The 21,473-nt window shown below is 54.5% G+C and overlaps 1 protein-coding gene across 1 annotated transcript; it reads right to left on the reverse strand.

Moving 5' to 3' along the window:
• Positions 1–1,184: 1,184 nt before the first annotated feature.
• On the reverse strand, positions 1,185–15,544 carry ELP6 (elongator acetyltransferase complex subunit 6). The gene is made up of 7 exons (XM_062505688.1): positions 15,491–15,544; positions 11,783–11,861; positions 10,274–10,344; positions 5,121–5,248; positions 4,018–4,210; positions 2,423–2,569; positions 1,185–1,955 (listed from the first exon to the last, which is right to left on the reverse strand). The coding sequence occupies exons 1-7, from the start codon at positions 15,542–15,544 to the stop codon at positions 1,827–1,829; spliced, it is 801 nt and encodes a 266-aa protein (XP_062361672.1). The 3' UTR covers positions 1,185–1,826.
• Positions 15,545–21,473: the final 5,929 nt, after the last annotated feature.

Below are 21,473 nucleotides of genomic sequence, written 5' to 3' on the forward strand. Positions count from 1 at the left end.
GCAAGGCCTCGGCCCCATCGCGGCCATGCCGCTGGCCTTGGCTCAGCTCAGCTGCCCCATCGTGTCCTGCTGGCCAAGGCCACTGCTGGACACTGGCTGGGTTAGGTCCTTGCCGTCACTCAGCAGCTTCCACACGTTTCATGTCCTGCTGCATGGTGCAGGCAGTGGCTCATTCCAAAGGGCTCTGATCCCTGGGAACACTCCCTGCATGGGGACACGGGGGTCACCCCAGCCCTTCCCCTTGGATACAGGCACTGGGTAAAGGCAGAAAGAACCAGGCAAAAGCCAGCAGTGATATCATATCGTGATAATACCATACAGTGATGATGTCACACAGTGACCCTGTGGTTTCACAAGGGAGAGGCAGAGCCTGGGAGCCAGGCTTTGGGATCTCTCCAAGGATAATCGTACAGATATTACTCCAATTAGACACCATCCTGTGCCTGTCACAGCTGCAGTGCCAGCAGCTGCTGCTCCTCTCCTCCTCCCTGACAGTGCACTGACCCCTGGGCACTGCCACCACACTGGGATGGCAGCAGTGCCACTGGGTAGTGCCACTTCCACAGCAGAGCAGAGAGACCCGGGGGACACCAGGGACGAGTGGTCCCACAGCACACACAGGGCCTGACTGTCCTCCCTCCCTGGGGCTTTGCCACAATCCCTGGAGCCCGCGTGGCTTCCCTGGGCTGCCACTGATCAGCAGCCACAGCCCTGAGCACGCCAAGGCTCCCAGAACTACAGAAAAGGGCACATTCCCAAACCAGCATGGGATGGGTCACTGAGTCTATGTGGAACATCAGCACTGTGTCCCACTGCCAGAGCTGCTATCCCACATCTGGAGCTGCAAGGACCGGGCAGGTTGGTCTGGACTCTCACAAGTGTGTGGGATGTTCTTATCTCCCAGGATAAATGGGATATCCCAGCAGGAGCATCTTCCAGGAGACCTCCAGGCCTGAGCTCTGCTCCCAGGATTGTTCTTGTGGGGAAGGCCCTCTCCTCATTGAGGCTTGGGAGATGTCCATTCCTGCTCCCTGCCAAGAAGCAGGTGGGGAGCAGTTCCCACACAGAGGTCCATGGCTACTTAATCACTGTACCCTTATCTCACTAAAATTATTTATTATTCTTCTAAAAAAACTGCTTCAGAACATGCAGGTCATGTAACTGCTAGTCAATGTCTGGGATGAGGACGCAGGGGCTGAGACAGGCTCACAGTGGGGTTTCTCCAACCACAAACCCAGCATGAGTTTGGGAAGCTGCAGGTGACGAAGCACGGCAGCAGCCAGGTCGTGAGGGACGACACACAGAGCTGTGGATTTGCCAACTGCACGGGAGCTGGGCACATCTCTGCCAGCCAGAGCTGGGAGCAAGGAGAGGATTGCACCAGGCTCCCAGACCATCCCGGCTCCACCCGCTGTGTCATCTGCTCCCGTGCCAGCGGCAGGGAGGGAGGGGGCGCTCCCTCCGTGCAGTGCCTGGCACTGCCGTGCTGTGCCCAACACACCGGAAAAGGTGAGGCAAGGCACACCCAGCCCGCAGGGCACCCCCTGCCTGTATTTACATGCTCCAAGGGCCATTCCTGCAAGTTCTTGCTCCCTTTCTTGGCCTGAGCGTGTTGGGAACAGGGTGGGAGGACAAAGGGATGCAGCAGGCTCCAGGCAGGCTGATCCCACGTTGGCACCACTTCCAGGAGTGTCTGAGCTTCCCTCCAGGCCAGTTTGCTGTGCTGCTCCTGCTCCTCAGAGGTGCTGGTGGTGCTTTTGCTGAGGCAGGGACTGACATTCCCGGGCAGTGTCACAGTGTCACAGGACTGACATTCCCAGGCAGTGTCACAGGACTGCAGCCGACAGCCCCCGTGCAAAAAAGGTGACGTTCCTGTCCTGGATCTTGTACTGGTAGATCTGGACCAGATCCTGCTCCGCCGCCTGCCGCAAGGACAATCTCTTGATTATCTTAATCTGCAAAGGAAAAGGAATATTGTCCCTTTGGCTGCCAAGAGCACCCTGCCCCTGGCTGGCCTGCCGGGAAGGGGGGGGGTCACTGATAAATAATCCATCAGCAGCTTCCTGTCCCTGTGCCTTTGGTGGCAGTCCCTGATGAGGAATCACACAAGTGCCAGCACACTCCCAGCCCTGCAGAGATCATCACGGGTCAGACTCAGATTCACCACTGGGGAAACTTCCCCGGGAAGTTTTCCCTCTCCCTGCACTACAGCCACTGTGTGAGGTGGGCGTCCCAGGTGGCAGATGTCTCCGAATACCCCTGCAGAAGCAGAGTGACAGCTGGGTGCTCCAGCACGTCGTGGTGCCCACGGGATCACTCCTTAACCACACCACAGCCTGGGCTGTCTCCCACAGCCCCGGGGCCTGCAGTGCTGCAGGTGACAGGGACACGTGCCACCTGCCCGTGCTCTGCTGTGCCTCACCTGCCCGTGAACATCCTTGCAGAAGCCGGTGGCCAGCCCCTCTGCCCACAGGATGAGGTCGCTGTGATGACACAGGGAGTTCACAACCAGTTCGTTCTCCTCATCTTCCGAATCCTCGTTGCTGTGAACCAGCACCACGACGTTCCCCTGGAATGGGAGCAGCAGGGAAGAACGAGCCCCTGGCATGGGGGGCGGCAACAGGAGCTTTCACAAAGAGCCCATCTAAACCCCAGCTTGGCCTGAATTCCACTGGGAAAATAACCAGCAGCTGCTAATGGAGAGGCTGGACATACCCCAGCCAGAAACCCCCCGTACCCTGTCTGATCCCCAGTGTGGGCAGCAGGGGAGGGGGGGATTCTGCCCCTCTGTCCCACTCAGATGAGACCCCCTGCAGAGCTGCCTCCGGCTCTGGGGCCCAAATCAGAGGTGTCCCTGCCCATGGCATCCGTGATCTTTACGGTCCCTTCCACCACAGGCCATCGTGTGACACATGAACACTGCAGAGCTCACTGCACATTGTGTACACACACATATATGTAATGTGCAGTCTAAAAATACCTCCAGCCTTTGTAAGGAGACAGTGGCTGAACCAGTCTGTCAGGCTGGGCAGATGGCACTGACTGAATCCAGAGCAGGTAAATAAAGAGGTGGCCAAAGGGCTGCAGCAATGCTCATATCCTCACAGCTCCGACAGGGAGCAAACACCTCTCCAACACACCAACTCTATTAACATCCACCTCAAGAGACTCTGCTTCAGCCCATGCAAGTCACCAGTGACTTAAAATAACACAAATTCTCAATCAATTAGAATGTACTTTAAAGCTTCAGAACACCTCAGACAGAAATAGCAAAGTGTTAGCGTGGTTTATCATCTTTTTTTAGCTCTTGGGAGGCAAATATTCTCTGCAAGCAGCTCATCCCCTGTTAGCACGTACAGCCCAACAGCCCGTGCTGTGTGAAGTGCAGGGTGACAACACCCGACACCACTGGCTCCTTCCTCGCTCCTGCAGGGAAGTGCCCAAGGAGGGGACGCTGCCTGTGGTGGCAGAGTTTGCATGTGACTGCGAGCACTTGTGGCTGTGGTGCTCTCAGGAGCCCCCACATGGCTGGCAGAGCTCAGTGGATCATCACCCCACCTTGAGGACCAGCTGGAGCAGTCATGCTGGAGGGTGGTGAGAGCAGGGACTGGGGTGTCCCCAAGGGGCCCTTAGTTCTGTCCCCTGTGAGACTCACCAGCCCCTCACACGACTCATTTCCACCCCTGCCCTCCCACACAGGGGTGTGAGTCAGGATCTCTGGAGAGCCAGGAGCTCCAAAAAACACTGTTTTACACTTGAAATCCCTGTTCATACATCAGAGACACACAGAACCCTTCTCTGGGCAGCATCTCACAGGAATTCAGCTGAACGGGAGCCTGCACAGGTACTCAGGAACCCACACAACTCCCAAGGGTGGCTGGCCCCAGAGCGATGACCTGAACTCCTTGGACAGCCACAGCCTTTCAAAAACCTCCTGACGGTGAGATGAAAAGAGGAAGCAGAGCCAGGCTTTGCTCTGGAGGCTCTGTGCACAGCCAGAGCCCAGGGGAGCAGTACCTGCAGCTGGCAGCACACGGACGCACGGCAGTAGTGGATGAAGTCCAGCACAGACACCGGTGCAGCCCCCAGGCTCAGCAGGACACTGAGGTCATCCACCAGCAGCACGGGGCCTTTCCAGGAATCACGGGCACAGGGAGTCAGCGACACCCGCACAAAGTCAAACAAGGCTCGGAGCTCACGGGGGCTCCTGCTGAAAGGCACGAAGGAGCTGTCAGGGGCTTGGCACCGTGTGTCCCTCTCCTCACCCACTGACCCACAGTGGGGGGTCACCAGCCTGCCCCCACTGCTGTGACAGCCACCTCCTCGCTGCCCCTTCAGCCCCTGCTCCAGGGATTGTGGAATGGTCTAGGTGGGAATGAAGAAATGAGGAAAAATACACCTCTTTGTAAGGAGGAAACATCTGAAGAGGTCCCAGTCAGACAGAACACAAGTCACACCAGGATTATCTTTGCTAAAACCAATAGCTTCTGCCCAGGTCTGTTTTAGCTTTCACAGGGTCCCAAAATGGTTTGGGTTGGAAGGAAGTTCAAAGCCCATCCAGTGCCACCTCCCTGCCACGGGCAGGGACACCTCCCACTATCCCAGGCTGCTTCAGGCCCTGTCCAACCTGGCCTTGGACACTGCTTGGGCAAGTGTTTGGCCTTCGCTGAGCTTCCCAGGTGACATGGAGAAAATGACACGAGAATAAACCCAAAAGCCAGCATGGATAAAGCAGCACTGTTCTCTTGGATAAACCTCAAAATAATGAAACAAGGGAATAAAACCACTTGGCTGGGCTTTCATTTGACACAAGCCCGTGGAGTGCTGAAATGAATGTTTTTCTAGGCCTGTGACATGCTTGGCAATGAGGATGGGGGTGGAAGTTCCCCTACAATTCTGGGAAGGAAGACAGGATCCCTCCCTGAGCAGCAGAAGCAGCAAGGGACAGGCCAGGACACTTAGGGGATGTGCACAATGCTGGTGTTTCCCTTCAGCTGGTGTCCAGCTGAGTCCTTGGCCTTGGAGGGGAGTGCCAAGGGCAGCGGGAGCTGGTGCTGGACCTTGGGTGGTGATCTTGGTGGCAGCAGCTGTGAGGAGGAACACTCCATGCTCAGGCTCACCTCAGGAATTGCAGAGGACTGGGCTGTCCTGGCTGCTCCTCCTCCCCAAACAGGAGGTCAAGGCAGGACTTGAGGCCCTCCAGGAAGACAAGCTGTCCCTGCTCCTTGGCAGCTGCCAGATTGACTCCCTGGACAGAAGAAAATATTAGAGAGTGAACACTTACAGAAAACAGTGCCCACAGAACCACGTGGGTCAACAGCCAAATGTTCATGCTTATTTGAATCAAATCTTATCTAAATGTGCTGATAAAGTCAGTGCTTCAGGGATGAAATGGGCACCTGTGCTACAGCCACTGGTGGCACATTCCCTCTTCTGTACTTTGCCAAGAGGTAACAAAAGCAAACTGTGATTTGGGATCCTGGAATTCCTGCTGGAAAGCCAGCTTGGTGTGCAAAGGCAGGGAGAGAATGGCCCAGGCTTCTTCAAGGGCCTGCTGTGAGCAATTCCTTCACCTCCCTCCCTGGGTGGTGAAAGCTTTTGTTTTCACTATCTCCAGATCAGGCTGAGGCAATGAGGGCTCCTGGCACACCCCACGCAGCTGAGCTGATCCCTGATGTGGAGAACACCGTGGGCTGGGCATCCCACACTTGCACAACACCTGGAGACAGCAGCCAGGTCTCCCACGGGAAGCAGCCCTGACTGCACTTGCAGGAGGAGGAGGAGGAAGGACCACGGCCAATGAGAGCCACGTGCTGGGAATGTCCAGCTCCAACAGAGACATCCCACAGCTGCAGCAGACATGGAGAGGACTCCCGCTGGAGATCACAGAATTCTAGAAAGGTTTGGGTTGGGGGTTTAAAGATCATCCAGTTCCATCCTTCTGCAGGGACACCTTCCACTGGACTAGGCTGCTCCAAGCCCTGTCAAGGGTTGAAGGAGCTGGGGGGGCTCAGCCTGGACAAGAGGAGGCTCAGAGGGGACTTTCTCACTCTCCAGTTTATGTTCAAAAAGGTGGTCAGACATCGGAAGGGGCTGCCCAGGGCAGTGGAGGAGTCACCATCCCTGGGGGGATTCAAAAGCCTTGTGGATGTGGCACTTGGGTTAGTGGTGGCTTCAGCAGTGCTGGGGGACAGGTGGACACAGTGACCTTGAGGGCTTTTCCATCTTCAGTGGTTCCACGATCATGTGCAGTACAATTATTTCCTGAAGGACTGGACTAGGTGACCTTTTCAGGTATCTTCCAACCCAAACTATTCTATTATTACCTTCCCAGGCTCAATTTTGCAGCACCATCACTTTGTATCATGGATATTAAGAATAATCTGAGGCCTGACTGACCTCCCATCTGCTGACATCTGTTCCCTGCTTTAAATGGAAGCTGCCTGGACTCCCCACCCTGGGAATCCTGCTACCTGAGAAAAATGCTTCCTCTATTTTCCTTCTACTCAGCTGGAAAGAAATGTATCCCTGAATGCTCATTCCCTCTTCAAACTCCCCCTACAAAGCAACAGACTCTTTTGGGCACTACCCCTCAGTAACAGCTTCAGAAATAGCAGCATTATTGGGCAATTCTGAGCACACACGATGGAAATCTTCCTAGCCAAGGACAGAACCACCTTTATCTGGCAGGTGAGGAGCAGGGAACAGCCAGCAAATAAATACCTGCCAAGCCATAAAGAAGGGATGGGCTGCACTGCAGCCTCACAAACCTCATTCCCTCAGGGATTTCTGCAATCCCTAGGACTGGGAACCTGCTGAAATGCTGTGACAAAATTCACTATTAATAATTCAGCAGCTGACTGTACCTTGGCTTCAGCCATTTCTTCCTGCACACACAAACTCTCTGTACCTCAGATGTGCAAGGGAAGTGTCCCCTCTCTTCAGAGGGGAACTCAGTGCTGTGACACCAGGGCCTGCCTGCATGACAGATGAGGGCCACAGCAGCCACAGACAGGGTACTTGTGTGTCAGACCAAGAATTCAGCCCCCTCAAGGACCCAGCAAGTCCAGCCTCATTTTCCAACAGGGGAACAGGTCCCAGAGAGACCTGAACTCACCCACTGCAGTCACGTGCCACAGCAAACCTCTGCCTGTTTCCCTGCTAGCAGCCCAGTCAGTGTGACCTCTGGAAACAGCACAGGAAGCATTGGACAGCTTGGAAAAGTGGGAGAAGTGCTAAAAATGGCCAGAGGCAGCTTGCTGAGTGCACAGACAGGACTGATGTCCCCGCAGCAGAGCCAGGCACTGCCCAGCACCCAAACAGCCTGAGAGCTTTCACTCTGTGCCACATCCCCTGGGGCACAGGCACATTATCTCTGGCAGCAGTCAGCCATGGACCCAGCCCAGGATTGCTCCTGCAGCAGCAGCTCAGCTGCTCCTGTCCCTCTGGGGAGCTGCCTGAGCATGGTGCCCCCGGCCTGCCAGCAGTGACAGCCTCTCAGAGCAGAGCTGCTGCTCACTGCTGGCCATTCCCATGGGAAAACAAAATATTTGAGGGCCAGAAGGAAAGGGGTGCACAAAGCAGGGGGAATTAGCTCCATCAGCAAACACAGCTGTGGGACAAAGTGTGGCCAGCAGTGATCAGGCCAGGCTGCATCCTCCAGGCTACGAGCTCAGAGCAGGGAACAGGAGACAGGCATCAAATAGGGACAAATCTGGTTTCCCTGTAAAACAAAACAAACTTTATACAAGCAAGGGTGGAAACACCAACCTGGCAGGGTGCCCTGGTGCTGTTTGTCCTGATATAGCCCTGCATGTTCTCTGCAAGGTCAGGGCAAATAACACTGACAGTGCCTTAAAACGAAGTGTGTCTTTCTCAGGGAAAGAGGACACAGACACAAAAAGCCAAGGAAGTTTTTTCCTGCAAGTAAAGATACATTCCTGCAGTGAGCTAAAACATAAGGAAGTGGTTTGGGACTTGCAGGACCCGGCACACTGGGAAAGCAGCAAGTCCCCGGAAGCATCACTTCAGTTGTGTATAAATATTCATTGTATCACCACACACCAGTGCTACAAGTATCCCCGTGCAATCCACCCTGGATCCAGGAGCCTCCTCCCGGGCCTGGGACTACCCTGCTCCCAACAGCAACTGGGGCATTGCTCAGTTCTGAAGCTCTTCCACGTGCAGCCTTTCCTAACGGCATAATCACAGGCACAGAATCACTGAGGCTGGAAAAGTCCTCTGAGTCCATCCAGCCCAGCCATTCCTCCAGCACTGCCAAGGCCACCCCTGCCCACGTCCCCAAGTGGCACATCCACCTGGATGTTAAATCCCTTCACCAATCCCTACTCCACCAGCTGTGCCAGGGCTGGACAACCCTTCTGGGGAAGGAATTTTCCCAATTTCCAACCTGAACCTTCCCTAGCAACCCTTGAGGCCGTTCCCTCTCCTGTTCCCTGGGAGCAGAGCCCGAACACCCCTGGCTGTCCCCTCCTGTCAGGGAGTTGTGCAGAGCCACAAGTTCCCCCTGAGCCTCCTTCCCTCCAGGCTGAGCCCCCTTCCCCAGCTCCCTCAGCCTCTCCTGGGGCTCCAGCCCCTCTCCCCCAGCTCCATTCCCTGCCCTGGACACCCTCTGTTCTGTACCTGTGGACCCTAAAACTGCCCCCAGGACTGGAGGTGCCTCAGCAGTGCCAGCACAGGGGATGGGCCTGTGGCCACACCATTACTGGTCTCCAGTAAATATCTACGGCAGCAAGTTCTTAAGCAAATTTAAGAATAAAACTACCCTGCCAAGAACAACCTTTTCTGAGCCTAACGTGTTCATCTGTGCAAAGAAGGATTAAAGCAAAGAGAAGATGTGATGGGAATTCCGATATAAATAACTGATGTTGCGACCTCCAACTCCTCAGAGCTCGGGAGAAATTCGCAGAAACCACCACAAGGGCACCTAGGAAGTTGCACGGCACGAGTGACTCAGAGCTGAAAGCAGCTCAGCCTTCTGGGAGCTATGCTTATCACCTCCTTAGTGGCAGCCACCTTTTGTTGGAGTATCAGACAGCAAATCGCCCCCATTTGCATCGCACGTGCCTGCAGCTAATGCTCCTGGTTCTCTCCCTCCTCACCTCCCAGGGAGATGTCAGCAGCTCCCATCAGGTGTACAGGGAAATTTCTGCATTAGGAAACACTCTGGCTCCAGGAGCAGGCAATGACCCCGTATTTACCCGCGGCATTTCCTCCCCACACCGTTTGCCGTGCCCCATTTCCTGCCCCACTCAGCAAGCTCTCTCCACGATTTCCTCCTCCCTGAATCACAAGGGCCAGGACAGCTCTGTGCTCCTGGGGGATCCTGTCTGCAGGGGAATCACACCTTGAGGATCCATCCGTGGGGGAACACCGTGTCTGCTCAGCCCACTGCATGTACCCCGGGCCACTCATCTCCGTTCAAAAGGTAAAAAATGAGCAGTAAACAAAATACAGTTGTTTAGCAGCACCACGTTCCAGTGGGGAATGCAACAGCTCCTCAACACCTGGGAGTCTTTGTGAGCAGCAGTGCTGCTGGGATTCACAGCAGAACCAGAGCAGGGAGGACCAGTGCAGAGCAAGCCCCCATCCCTTCAGCCCTGGAAGGTCACCTGGACTTCCCACCTGGAGCATTTCACCTTGGAGTGTTGTACAAAGAGCTGAGTGAAGCAGTTTGGAGCTCACACAATTTGCTGACGTGCAGAATTACCCTGCCTGCTTTGTCTCTGTTGCTCATTTCAGAGTACACATAATCCTTGCCGACTCACCAGGGAAGGAAATCCCTAGGAATTTACCTGGGGCTCCTCACAGAGCTCCAAGGGATGGCTCAGCCCAGAGGCCAAACGAGGCACACAGGTGTCCTTGTGACTCAGCCCTCCATGCCAACAGGAAGCAGGGGACAGGGGACAAAGTCACCTCAGGAGCTCCTGCAGGTGTGCAGGGGTCCTGGGAACACTGACACCACAGCATTTTCCTCTCCAGGGGATTAAGGAACCTCCACCTACCAGTCTGGGCCTGTCTGGGGAACGCTGATCCCCAGAAAACATTTCTAAGCACAAAGCAAGCAGGGCAGAGCCAGGTTTTTGTCCAGAAGTGCTCTTTATCCCCCATCACAGGAACATCAATCCTGACTGTCCCCACCACGACCTGGAAACATTTGCTCACACACAATTCCTGCTCCCCATTCCCATTCCTTCCCACCCAACAGAAACCACCTGGACCCATAACAATGAGCCTATGCCAAGAGACTCACCAGCTTCTGTGCCACGATGCTGTAGTGGCTGAAGGACTGGAGCAGGGCGACAAAGCAAACCTTGCAGCCAGCTGGGGAGGGACAAAAAGCACACATTAGCAGTTCCACTTTGCAGCTGACATTATCAAAGCTCATAAATCACAGCAGACAGGCCACAGATCTGTCTGGAAGGACCTTGAAATGATGCAGGTCTAGACAGACCCTCCTTTGCTTTCAATTTTCAACCTTCTAGAGGATATCCACATTAGGGAAGATGTTAGTTTAAAAAGAGGGAAAGAAGGAAAAGAAGACTTTAAAAAGTGTAAAGCTCCTTTTCTGCCTTGAGCCAGGCCAGCATGGAACCTCCTGGCTCTGTTTGCTGCTGTTACAGTAAAGGGGCCAAGAGCCGGCCATGACACTGAACTACTGAAACCATAGACATGCCCAAAAATTCCCATTTTGGCTCTCACAGGGCAAGTGACCTTGACTGGAAAAACACACAGAACAGGGAATTGTGTCAGACACCTAAATAAAAAGTGATTTTGGAACACAGTTTGAGTATGAACATAATCAGTGTTTGCTGGACACGGATTTCAAGTGGAACAAGTCAATGGCCTGAGATGAACCTTCAGATCTCCCAAAGTTTTGGGCACCAAGTGGACAACATGGGGGTGCTGCAAACAGGGAATAACTGCACACAGGTCCAGGGTTGGAGATGGGCAGGTGATAGCCTGAAACACAGGAATATCCCCCAGGACTGCCCACCCACCAGGATGGAAGGCTTTTCCCAGGCACACAGACAGCTCTGGACAGCTCCCAGGACACTGGGGCAGGACATCAGCAGAGCCCAGGCAGTGGCTGGCAGGTCTCTCTGAACCATTGACACTGTTACCAACCCACTCTCCATGGGATTTCCTTCTGTTCCCCTCTGTTCTATTAACTACAAAAATATTTCAAAGCAGGGTACAGTCCCAGTTGAGGCAATTCTGGGGGTAAAATGTCTCCAACTCATGCCCTGTCCAGCACTTTGAGCTCCCTTTCAGGCCTGACCGTACCAGAGCTGCTGGGCTGGTGGCTGTGCTAGCAGAAAGCTGGAGGGGTCCCTGAGTCCAGCACCTGCTCTGCAGTTGCCAGGAGGTTACTCACAGGGGAAACTGCTCCCAGAAAAGTCATTAGACACCTTGCCAGGCTCTGTTTGTTTCTTGACTCACTCCGAGCTTATCAGTTGTTAATTGATTCTGATATGTGTAGTTACATGATACAAATGGATGCAGAGGGAATTGCAGTGAATACCTCCCTGTCATAGCCTGTGTGACTTACAAACATCACCACAAGCTGAGATGAAACAAGGTGCAGAATTACGGGGTGTACCCAAGGATACGGAGGAGTCCCAAGAACAAGTCAGATCCATAAAGGTTTGTGTTTATCCGAGGACACCTCACACTCTGCAGAACTGCCCTCTGCTCATGGAGCAACCCTGAGGGACCCTCCGAGGTGTCCCTGCCCCAGAGAGTGCTGCTGCTGACCCACCTCTGAGGTAGAAGGAGAGGAAGTGGTGCACCAGGAAGCTGCCATCTGTCCGGGTGTCTCGCAGCAGTGTGAATTTACCCTGGAAAAGAAGCAGCAAAATAACAGAGTAAGGTTAGGGCACAAACTGCTCTTGGTAGACAAGGTGTTGGCTCAAGCTGCAGGAATTCTGCAGGTACTACTCAAGAGGAAGAAGTGGGCAAGCAGAGCTGCAGCTGCCTGTTCACAAACAGAAGCCAACACTTCCCCTGGACACAGCCCACAGGGAGGCATGTGAACCACAGCACTGCAAAGGCTGGAAAAGCCCTCTGAGCCCACCAAGCCCAACCATTAACCCTGCCATCAGCATTGCCAAGCTCACCTCTCAACCTTATCCCCACACATGCACCAGCTAAAAGCCCTTGTGCTCAGCTGTGAGCCCAGTTGGACCCTCCTTCCTGTGCCCAGCAGGTGCCACCTCCTACCCTGAAAACAACGGATGTGCGGCACGGTGTTCCCAGTGCTGCCACATCTGGAGTCTCTGGTGCTGGACACCATCAAGGGGGGGTCTGGGCAGTCTCCATCTCCCAGCTCTGTGCCCCTCTCCTCCAATTCACAGGCATCTTTCACCTCCCAGTGGCAGGGGAACAACATCCACTCACTGCATTCCCAGCCACAGTAGCACTGCCAGTGTTTAAAATGTCAGCACTGCTAGAGCTGCTGTTCCTCCTGTGCCCAAACAGCCCTCCTTGTCCTCCCTTCCAGCTTTACTTCCAACATTGCCACTTTGGGGTAGAAAACCTTATCACCAAGATTCTGTAGTGCAGCAGAGCTCTCAGCACGAGGTAGGCACCTTGTTTTGATCAGGCAGGAAATTAATTCCATTCATTAGCGCACACCCCTGATCAGCCCAACCTCATCAAGGTGTTTGTTTCCATTAAAATCTTAGTCAGGATGTTTCTTTAATCAATACAAATCATAGCCGAGCTGCTTGGGAACACAAAGAATTTATCAAAGAGGGAGTTTTTCTGCTCCCAAGAACAGAAAGAGCCTTCTGCAGCAACAAGCCATCTCGGCACAGGCAATTCCCAAGCCATCCATCCGAACAAACTCCCCGGTGCCTCAAGCCTAAAGCGGAGTGAATGCAACAGCAAATATTGAACACGACTGCAGGGAATGCAAAGCAGAGGCCAGGGCAGGGAAGCTGCTCAGCCTCAGCTGGAGTGAGAGCTCTTCCCCCCCAAAAAAGGGTTTATGCCTCGATGCCCACTGCAGTGACAGGGACACCGCCCCAAGACGTGCCGTCCATGAACGAGCCTGGAGGAGATTTGTGCTCAAACGGCACAAACCAGGATGTTCAGGGGTTTGGTTTCTACAGCTCCATCCCCTTTAGCTCCTGTTCCTCCCAGAGCCCCGGAAGAGCAGGCCGAGCACTCCCCAGTGCCCTCCATGCCCGCTGGCTCAGTGGGATTCATCACTGCGAGCGCACAACATCCTGCTGTTCCTAGATTCCTGCAGAATCTTCTCCATGAACCCGTCCTGTCCATGCTCTGCCCCCACATTCCCAACACCTGCAGGCTATGAGGCACAAGCTGCAGCTACTTGTCAGGAACTGCCAAACTGCCCCGGCGGGGCAGCGGTGGGTGTCACAACCCCAGGGTGACACAGCAGGTACACCCACAGACACAGCCGCACCGGCAGCAGCTCCCGGCGTCCAGTGCTACTCCAGGGACAGGCCCGGGAGCCGGGGAGCTGCGGGAGCCGGGACGGCAGCACAGGCCTGCAAGGGGCCGCCGCTGTTACAGTGTGACAGTGCCGGGCTGACGTTCAGGGGGATCTGCACGCCGTGTGTACGTACTCATCCTTTACTATCAGAGTAAAGCAGATTTAATACCGTGAGGACTGCAGGGCGCGAAGCCAGACCCCCTGGTGGGCAGGCAGGTGTGACACCTGGACAAAGGGGAACACAGCACGTGGTGGGGTGGGAAGAGCCAACTCAGTCCAAGGGAATTCCTCACATGGAGGAGGCCAGTCGGCTCCTGCTCCGGCTGCCAAGTCCAAACCCAGGATCTTGAGGCCAAACCTTTTGGTTTTGCTCTGTGGAATTCCCTGTTCACATCAAGGTGAGCTCCTCACCTCAGAACCGAGCTCATGGATGGCAGCATTCCTGCTGATCCCACAGCCGCACCACCAAACACACCTTGCGGCACAGGCTGACAAACAGCACCTAGCATTTCTCACTTCATGTTTCACCTGCAATAAAACCCCAACGTAACCCACAGGAACCACATGGGTTTGTGACTCTGCACACCCAGACCATCCTTTACTTGCACTGAGCCCCAGCCAACACCTCCACCAGATCTGCTCTGAGCCACGAGGACACCATCCCAAATTCTCCTCAGTATTGTTTCCCCATCAGACCAGCACTACCCCACTCCAGCCAGCCTGACAAGGAATGACCTAAGGAATATCTTTCAGATCCAGGAGAAACCTCCCCTATTCCCATCACAAGCTGGTAGTAGGGCAAGGGAGGAAACTTGAGACAAAGGGAGAAACTCAGACTTACAAAATAAATTATCACCCCAAACTTGCTTTTATTATCTGAGCTTGTAAGTGTGAGGGAAAACATGGAGCAACATGCAGCAACATGTAATTTATTAATAATTACTGCTGACACTGAGCTGGTGGTGTGGTCACACGCCAGAGGGAAGGGATGGGGCAACCAGAGGGACCTGAAGAAGTTGAAGGAATGGGTCCGTGGGAACCTCATGAGGTCCAACAAGGGCAAGGTCAGGACAATGCCCAGAATCAGCAAAGGCTACAGGATGGACTAGGGGATGGATGGATGGATGGATGGATGGATGGATAACAAACGAGCTGCTCCAGGGCTGGAGCCAGGCTGGGAGAGCTGAAAATGCTCCCCTGCAGAGGAGAAGGCTCCAGGGAGAGCTCAGAGCCCCTGGCAGGGCCTGAAGGGGCTCAAGGAGAGCTGGAGAGGGACTGGGGACAGGGGATGGAGGGACATGACACAGGGAATGGCTTCACTGCCAGAGGGCAGGGATGGGTGGGATGTTGGGAAGGGATTGTTCCCTGCCCACGGTGGGCAGGCCCTGGCACAGGGTGCCCAGAGCAGCTGTGGATATTCCCCGGATCCCTGGCAGTGCCCAAGACCAGGCTGGACATTGGGGCTGGGAGCAGCCTGGGACAGTGGGAGGTGCCCCTGCCATGGCAGGAGACTGGACTGAATGAGCTTTAAAGCTCCTTCCAGCCTAAACCATTCTGCGACTCCATGACTGGCATTTCACCTGCACAGGTATCACAGAGAGCGAGGGAATTTAGTTCCGGCGTGACTTCATTAGCACAAAACTTCCCTAGAAAAGCTACACCAGTTAATTCAGTGCCCAAAATGACGAGTATCCCTAGAACAGCTCTCCGGCCCGGAGCAGTGCCCGCCAGCGAATTTAACACCCAGCTGTGCGTTTATTTCCCGCACGGCAGCACGCACACAAGGACAGAGCGCGGGAACAGCGCTCGGCCACTTCTCAGCGGCGGATGCCGGAACCAGAGCCGGGAGGAGCGGCGGCGACGGAAGATGGAGGGGCCGAAGGCGGCTCAGCTCCGGAACCGGCCGCGGCCGCCGCCGCCGCCGCCGCCGCCTGCGGAGGCCGTGCCCCTCCCAGCGTGTCCCGCCGCTCCCGGCCCGTCCCTCCCGCCCTCTCACCGCTCTCTCACCGCGTCCGGGCGCTCCGGAGAGGCCCCGAGCAGCTCGTTCAGCTCCGCGAACATGGCGGGCAGCGCTGGGGGACCGCGCATGCGCCGGGCGGGTGGCGCCCCCTGCTGGCGGGGCGGGGCGGTGCCGCCATTGCCGCCCCTTCGGCTCCGCGTGAGCGCGCAATTAACGGGGATGGGGCGGGAATGAATTAACGGGGATGGGGAGGGAATGAATTAACGGGGATGGGGATGAATTAACGGGGATGGGGAGGGAATGAATTAACGGGGATGGGGATGAATTAACGGGGATGGGGATGAATTAACGGGGATGTGTCCGCGTCCCACCGTCAATGAAAGCGGCTAAATGAGTGCTAAATGAGACTGGATCCTCATCCCATCATTAATTGCTGGGAACAGATTCTCATCTCGTCATTAAGTCCAGGGACGAGATCCTCAACCCATCATTAGTTCCTGGGGCTGGATCCTTATCCCATCATTAGTTCCAGGGACTGGATCCTCAACCCATCATCATTAACAGGGCTGGATCCTCATCCCATTAGTAATTCCTGGGAATGAATCCTCACCCCGTTGTTCATAAAGGCACAAACTGGGACTGGATCCCAGTTCCCACCACCAGTGCTGGCCTCCAGCTGGCTTAGTGGCACTGGTCACTACTGGTCCCAGGGTGCCACCTGCCCCTTCTCAAATCCCTGCTTTTCTGTGGCAGGTTTTATACATCTGGGACGCACCTGGAACAGTTTGGGATACTTGTGAGGGGTCTGTAACTCCTGTTTCATTATCAGCACATTTGGGAAGTGCTGTACATCCATTGGGCACCTAAGAATGATCTGCAATAACACCAAATTTACAGAAACACCAAAATCCACATTCTTTGGTGTCATTTTTTTACCTCCGAGCCCGAATTTGAATTTTGGCACTTAATTCACATTTCCATTCACTCCAGCAAAGCTTTTGTAACCTTTTGAGATTTGTCATGATAGCAGGGATTGCCCTGCTGGGGGAGATGTGCCAGAGCTGGAGAGATGATTCTGGAGCCAGGGATGTGCCAGGGGGACTGGAGAGCAAATTCTGGAGCCAGGGATGTGCCAGGGGGAATGGAGAGATGGTTCTGGAGCCAGGGATGTGCTGGGATGCTGCTGGAGCCCGGGATGCAGCACAGTGAGCATTAGGGGGCATCCCACGATGCGATAAAAGCACGGGAGGAGGGACGGAGGCAGTGCCGGGGTTCGGCTCATCCCTGCTGGGGCACTGTTTAGGAGCAGGATTCCGCGGGAAAAGGGGACAAGCCTGTGGAGAGCAGGGCTGTGGCCATCGGGGGAAGCCCCTGAGCTGCAGAAAGAGCTGTGCGAACCGCAGAGCTGCTCACCACGCAGTGGTTCCTGCAGGAGAGACGAGCTGTGGGAGGGCTTGGCTGGGGCGCTGCGGCCGCTCTTCTGCCCTTATTCCCGATGTGTGTGTGTGTGTGTGTGTGTGTGTGTGTGTGTGTGTGTGTCTGTGTGTGTCTGTGTGTGTGTCTGTGTGTGTCTGTGTGTGTCTGTGTGTGTGTCTGTGTGTGTGTCTGTGTGTGTGTCTGTGTGTGTGTCTGTGTGTGTCTGTGTGTGTGTCTGTGTGTGTCTGTGTGTGTGTCTGTGTGTGTGTCTGTGTGTGTGTGTTACCTTTAAACTCCCCATCCTGCCCCTCACCCCCCTTGTGCTCCTTCCTTCCTGCGAGCTGAAAGGAGCTGCCTCTCTTTCCCTTGGACGCCTCCAGTGCTGCAAAAACCGGAGCTGAAAGCTTCCTTAAAAGCCCAAATCGCTTCGCTTTTGTTCTCGCACCCTTTGAAGGAGCTGGGAACCCCGCTCGGGTCCCGGGGAGCGCAGGAACCGGTGCCTGCCCCGTGCTGCTGCGGCCAGAGCCGGCATCCCTGGATCCCTGCGGCATCCCTGGGGACCAGGCTGGCTCCGTGCGGGCTCCTGGAGCGCGGGGTCTGTCTGCAGAGCCCGTCCAGGAGTGCTCCCGGAGCTGTGTTCCTACCTGGCTGTGTTCGTATGCCAGCGGAGCCGCGCTCAGGCTCCTTTTGTCTGCGCCGTCACGTTCCCCTCCTGTGGCACTTCCCTCCCGGCTCCTTCAGCCGGGAACGCTTTGGAAATGAAACGTAAAATCCTCTTTTTTTTTCTCTCTCTCTCTCTCCATACCGGGAAGGGGACCAGAACCGCATGCAAAGAGCGGCTGAGTCTCAGAACACCTCTTGTCCTTCCCAAGATGTTCCTTCCCACATCCCAGGACTTGTTACCGTGCGAAGGCAGCAAGGATTTTGCTGTTAAAACTGGTGCCCCTTCCTCCCATCTGCTCCGTGCCTATTTCCAGTGTTTATCGTGGAGCTGTTTCCCAGAGGAGCCATATGGGATCCATAGGTATCCATGAAGCCCCTAAGGCAGAGCAGTGGGTGAAAAGCAATTCATGCCCAAAAGTAGAAAGATAAAACGCAGCAGAACAAATAAAACCAATAAATCTTGCAGTGTCTGAGGTGATTCCCAGGAGCCTGGCAGGGAAGGGGAGCTGAACCCACCGGGTTCATGATGTGTGTGGAAAATTATTTTTAGGGAGAAAACACTTTGATTGATTAGCCTCCTGTGAGCGTCGCTTATTGCTGATAAGCAGGATGGATTTTAGAGCACAAATCCCATTCCACCCCAGCAAAAGGAGGGGTTTCTTCTCTCGGGACATCCCGGCTGCTGCTGACACAATGGCAAGAGCTCTGGAGTCATAAAGGATCGCCAGAGCTGTGGGGCCAGCGAGGGTTAACGGGAGCAGATGTTGGAGTCAATGGCCAGGGAAGAAAAGAATGGGACACGTTCCGGGATAAATTTCTCCTCCTCAAGGCCCTGACACAGCGGCAAAGAGCAGCTGGAAGGAATAATGGGTGAGCTGAACCAAGTGCTGAATTTCTCTGAAGAAATGCAAGAGCCAGGGATTGAAAAGAATTGCTAAAGCGAGAGGTCCCTCCCTGTGACAAGGAACGGGAGCGGCTCCGGTAGGACAGGCAGGGATTTCTCCAGCCCCCTGCCTCCCCAGAGCCCTTTCTCTAGGAAAACTCAGGGAAAACCAGTCTCTTTTGGACCTTCTCCTCTCCTTTAGCTCGGCAGGGTTGGGAAAAGTGCTGCCAGTGAAACCAAATCCTCCAGGTATTTCCAAACACTCTGGTCTGTGATTCCAAGGCTGCAGATCATGGAATGATTTGGGCTGGGCTGCAGGGACAAAGCACAAAGGATGGGACAGGGAAAATAAATATGGATTTAGATCCTGAGGGTGTGTTAAAACGGGCAGGACACCTGAGCTGCCTTTAAAAGGCTCCAAGAAAAACACAGAGCAGCATCAGTTCCCATCTCCCTCCTTTACCTTCTATTGTTTGCCTGAAGCCAAATCTTCGGAATGGAGTTATTCTCACCTTGGGGTGCTCCTCGTGCTGGAAGATTTCATGGGAGACTGATACAACTGGAAAATACAAGAAAAAAATAGAGGAAATCGATGTTGATTTTTTTCCCATTTAAAAATCTTACTTTTTGCTTGCTCCTATCCATGTAAACAAACGTATACCCAGTGAGAGGAGCAACTGTGAAAAACGTTGGAAAAAAGGACGAGGGCTGAGCGGATAAATCTGCTCCACAGGCTCCAGCAGAGGGAGGGAAGAGCTGGGCTGACATTTCTGATGGAAGAAAAGCAGGATCACCGAGCATGAGGCCGGAGGGACCCGCAGAGGTCGCTCAGATGAAGCAACACCTGCCTCCAGCAAAATCTGCTCAGCTCCAACCTTCCCTGCCAGATGTTTGACCAACCTGTTCCCAGAAACCCTCGGCAGCCAGGGCTCCACAGCCTCTCCTGGCATTTCTTCCCAGCCTCCCCTGTGTCACCCGGGCATCCTTCCCTGGGTTCATTCTGCTGCTTCTGCTCCTGGTCGTGGAGAATAATTCACTGCCTTCGTAAAGCAGGGAGGAAAACAAACCAGCTTGGATTCCACTTTCAGCTCACCTTTAAAATTCATTTTAAGTTCATTCATTCCATTTCGAAGCAAAATGCCACTAGTTCTCCACAGGGAATCCCTAGGACTTTTCCAAAGGAGGCTGGAGAATCCCTGGGAAACGTGCTGAGTCCAGCAGGGATCTGGCAGCAAAGTTGTCTCAGCACGAAGTTCCTCAGCTGCCAGGGAACCCCCTGATCTCCTGAGAGCCAAGCGGGATCCAATCTGGCAGGGAAAGCCTTGTCCCCTCTCCCACATCCAGGTGTTTGGCTCCCTAAAGCCACTGCTCTCTGCCAGACCCCCTGTGCCTCCTCATCCTCACTCTCCTCTTGCCCCATCCTGCTTTTCCCCTCTCCCCTCTGAGCACTTCCATCTCCCCCTCCCAGCGCTCCCCCATAGCTCCTTTTTTCCTGCCCTCTCCTCTTCCCACCCATCCCATGTACAACATTCAGCAGCCTGAGGACAGCAGACACCTTCAGAGACCCCCTGGTCCCCCCACACCTGTATCCCAGGCCTGGATCACCCTGCAGAGCTGGAGTTAGGAAGCTACAGAAGAATTTCTGCATTTTCTCCCAAATCCTTCCTGAAATCTCCCCTTTTTTGACAAAAGCCCACCAGGTTTGACTGGTCTTGTCTGCCATGGCAGCCAGTGTTGTCTCACTGCTTCTCCATGCTCCTCACCCCACCAGATTGTCCCATCTGCTGTCTCTTGCCTCGATGTGAAATCCTCAGCTCTGACACCAGAGCTGCATTTTCACGCTGCAATTTTGTAGCTCTCAGCAAAAGGTGATGGAGACTCCTGGGTGCTCCTGCAGGGTGGCTCCAGATCCTTTTAATAGATACAAATTGTATAAATAGATTGAATCACTGAGTTCTGGAGTGGGTTGGGTGGGAAGGGACCTTAAAGTTCATCCCATCCCATAACCTGCCATTATCCCAGACTGCTCCAAGCCCCATCCAACCCAGCCTTGGACACTCCCAGGGATCCAGGGGCAGCCACAGCTTCTCTGGGCAGCTGTGCCAGGGCTGGACAGCCCTTTCCATGGAGGGATTTTCCCAATATCCAGCCTGCACCGTTGGCACAGCTTGAGGCTTTCCCTTGTCCTGTCCCTGTTCCCTGGGAGCAGAGCCCGACCCCAACCTGGCTGCCCTCTCCTGTAAGGGACTTGTGGAGTTTTCAGGTACTGTTCCCCCATCTCCCTGGGTCTCCAGTTCTCCCCACCACTCTTTCCTGGACTTCTCTTCTTGCTTCTCCTGGACTTTCTCCCGTGGCTTCCATCTTTCCTTACCTGACATGCCCCAACCTGGACTGACTCTTGTAAACCCTCAGCCATCCCTCGTGCTACCAAGCAGCTCACAGGTGCCTTTAACTGGTTTCTACCAAGCAGCTCTCAGGTGCCTTTAACTGGTTTTCTCAGCAGCCCAGGATGAGGTTCTGAGGGTCAGAGGCAGTCTGGGTGTGCTGTTTAATATCCCCATTTCTGCAGTCGCTGCTCTCTCGGTGGCAGCACAGCACCTCATTATTGTGGTGGGTGTCTGCTGGCCCTTGGCACCTCTCAGGGCTGGGGCTTTTAAAAGGTTTTAAAACAAGCCAGTGATCCTCTTGAATTCCCAGCCTCCTTTGCCAGCTGCCTTCCTCCTTCCCTGGGTCCAGACCAACGCTCCCTTCCTCCTCCTCCTCCTGATGGAGCCTTTTCTTCTTCTCCTTAATGATTCCTCCCTATTTCCATCTTAATTTGGCCTTTCTGATGTCTCCCCACATGCTTATGCTCCCCTTGTAACTGTCCTTAGTAATTTGACCTAGTTCCCACTTCCCAAAAACCTTTTTTCTCAAGCCTGAGGTCAGTGAGGAGCTTGTGATGTAGCCAGGCTGGTTCCTGCTACGTTTGCTATTGGGATGGCTCCTGTGTGTGCTGCTTGCAGCGTTCCTCTGAAGCCCTGCCAGTTTCCTTAACTCCTTTCACTTTGAAACCTGCCTCCCACCAG

Source organism: Cinclus cinclus, chromosome 1 (assembly GCF_963662255.1).
Source record: "Cinclus cinclus chromosome 1, bCinCin1.1, whole genome shotgun sequence".
Taxonomy (NCBI): domain Eukaryota; kingdom Metazoa; phylum Chordata; class Aves; order Passeriformes; family Cinclidae; genus Cinclus; species Cinclus cinclus.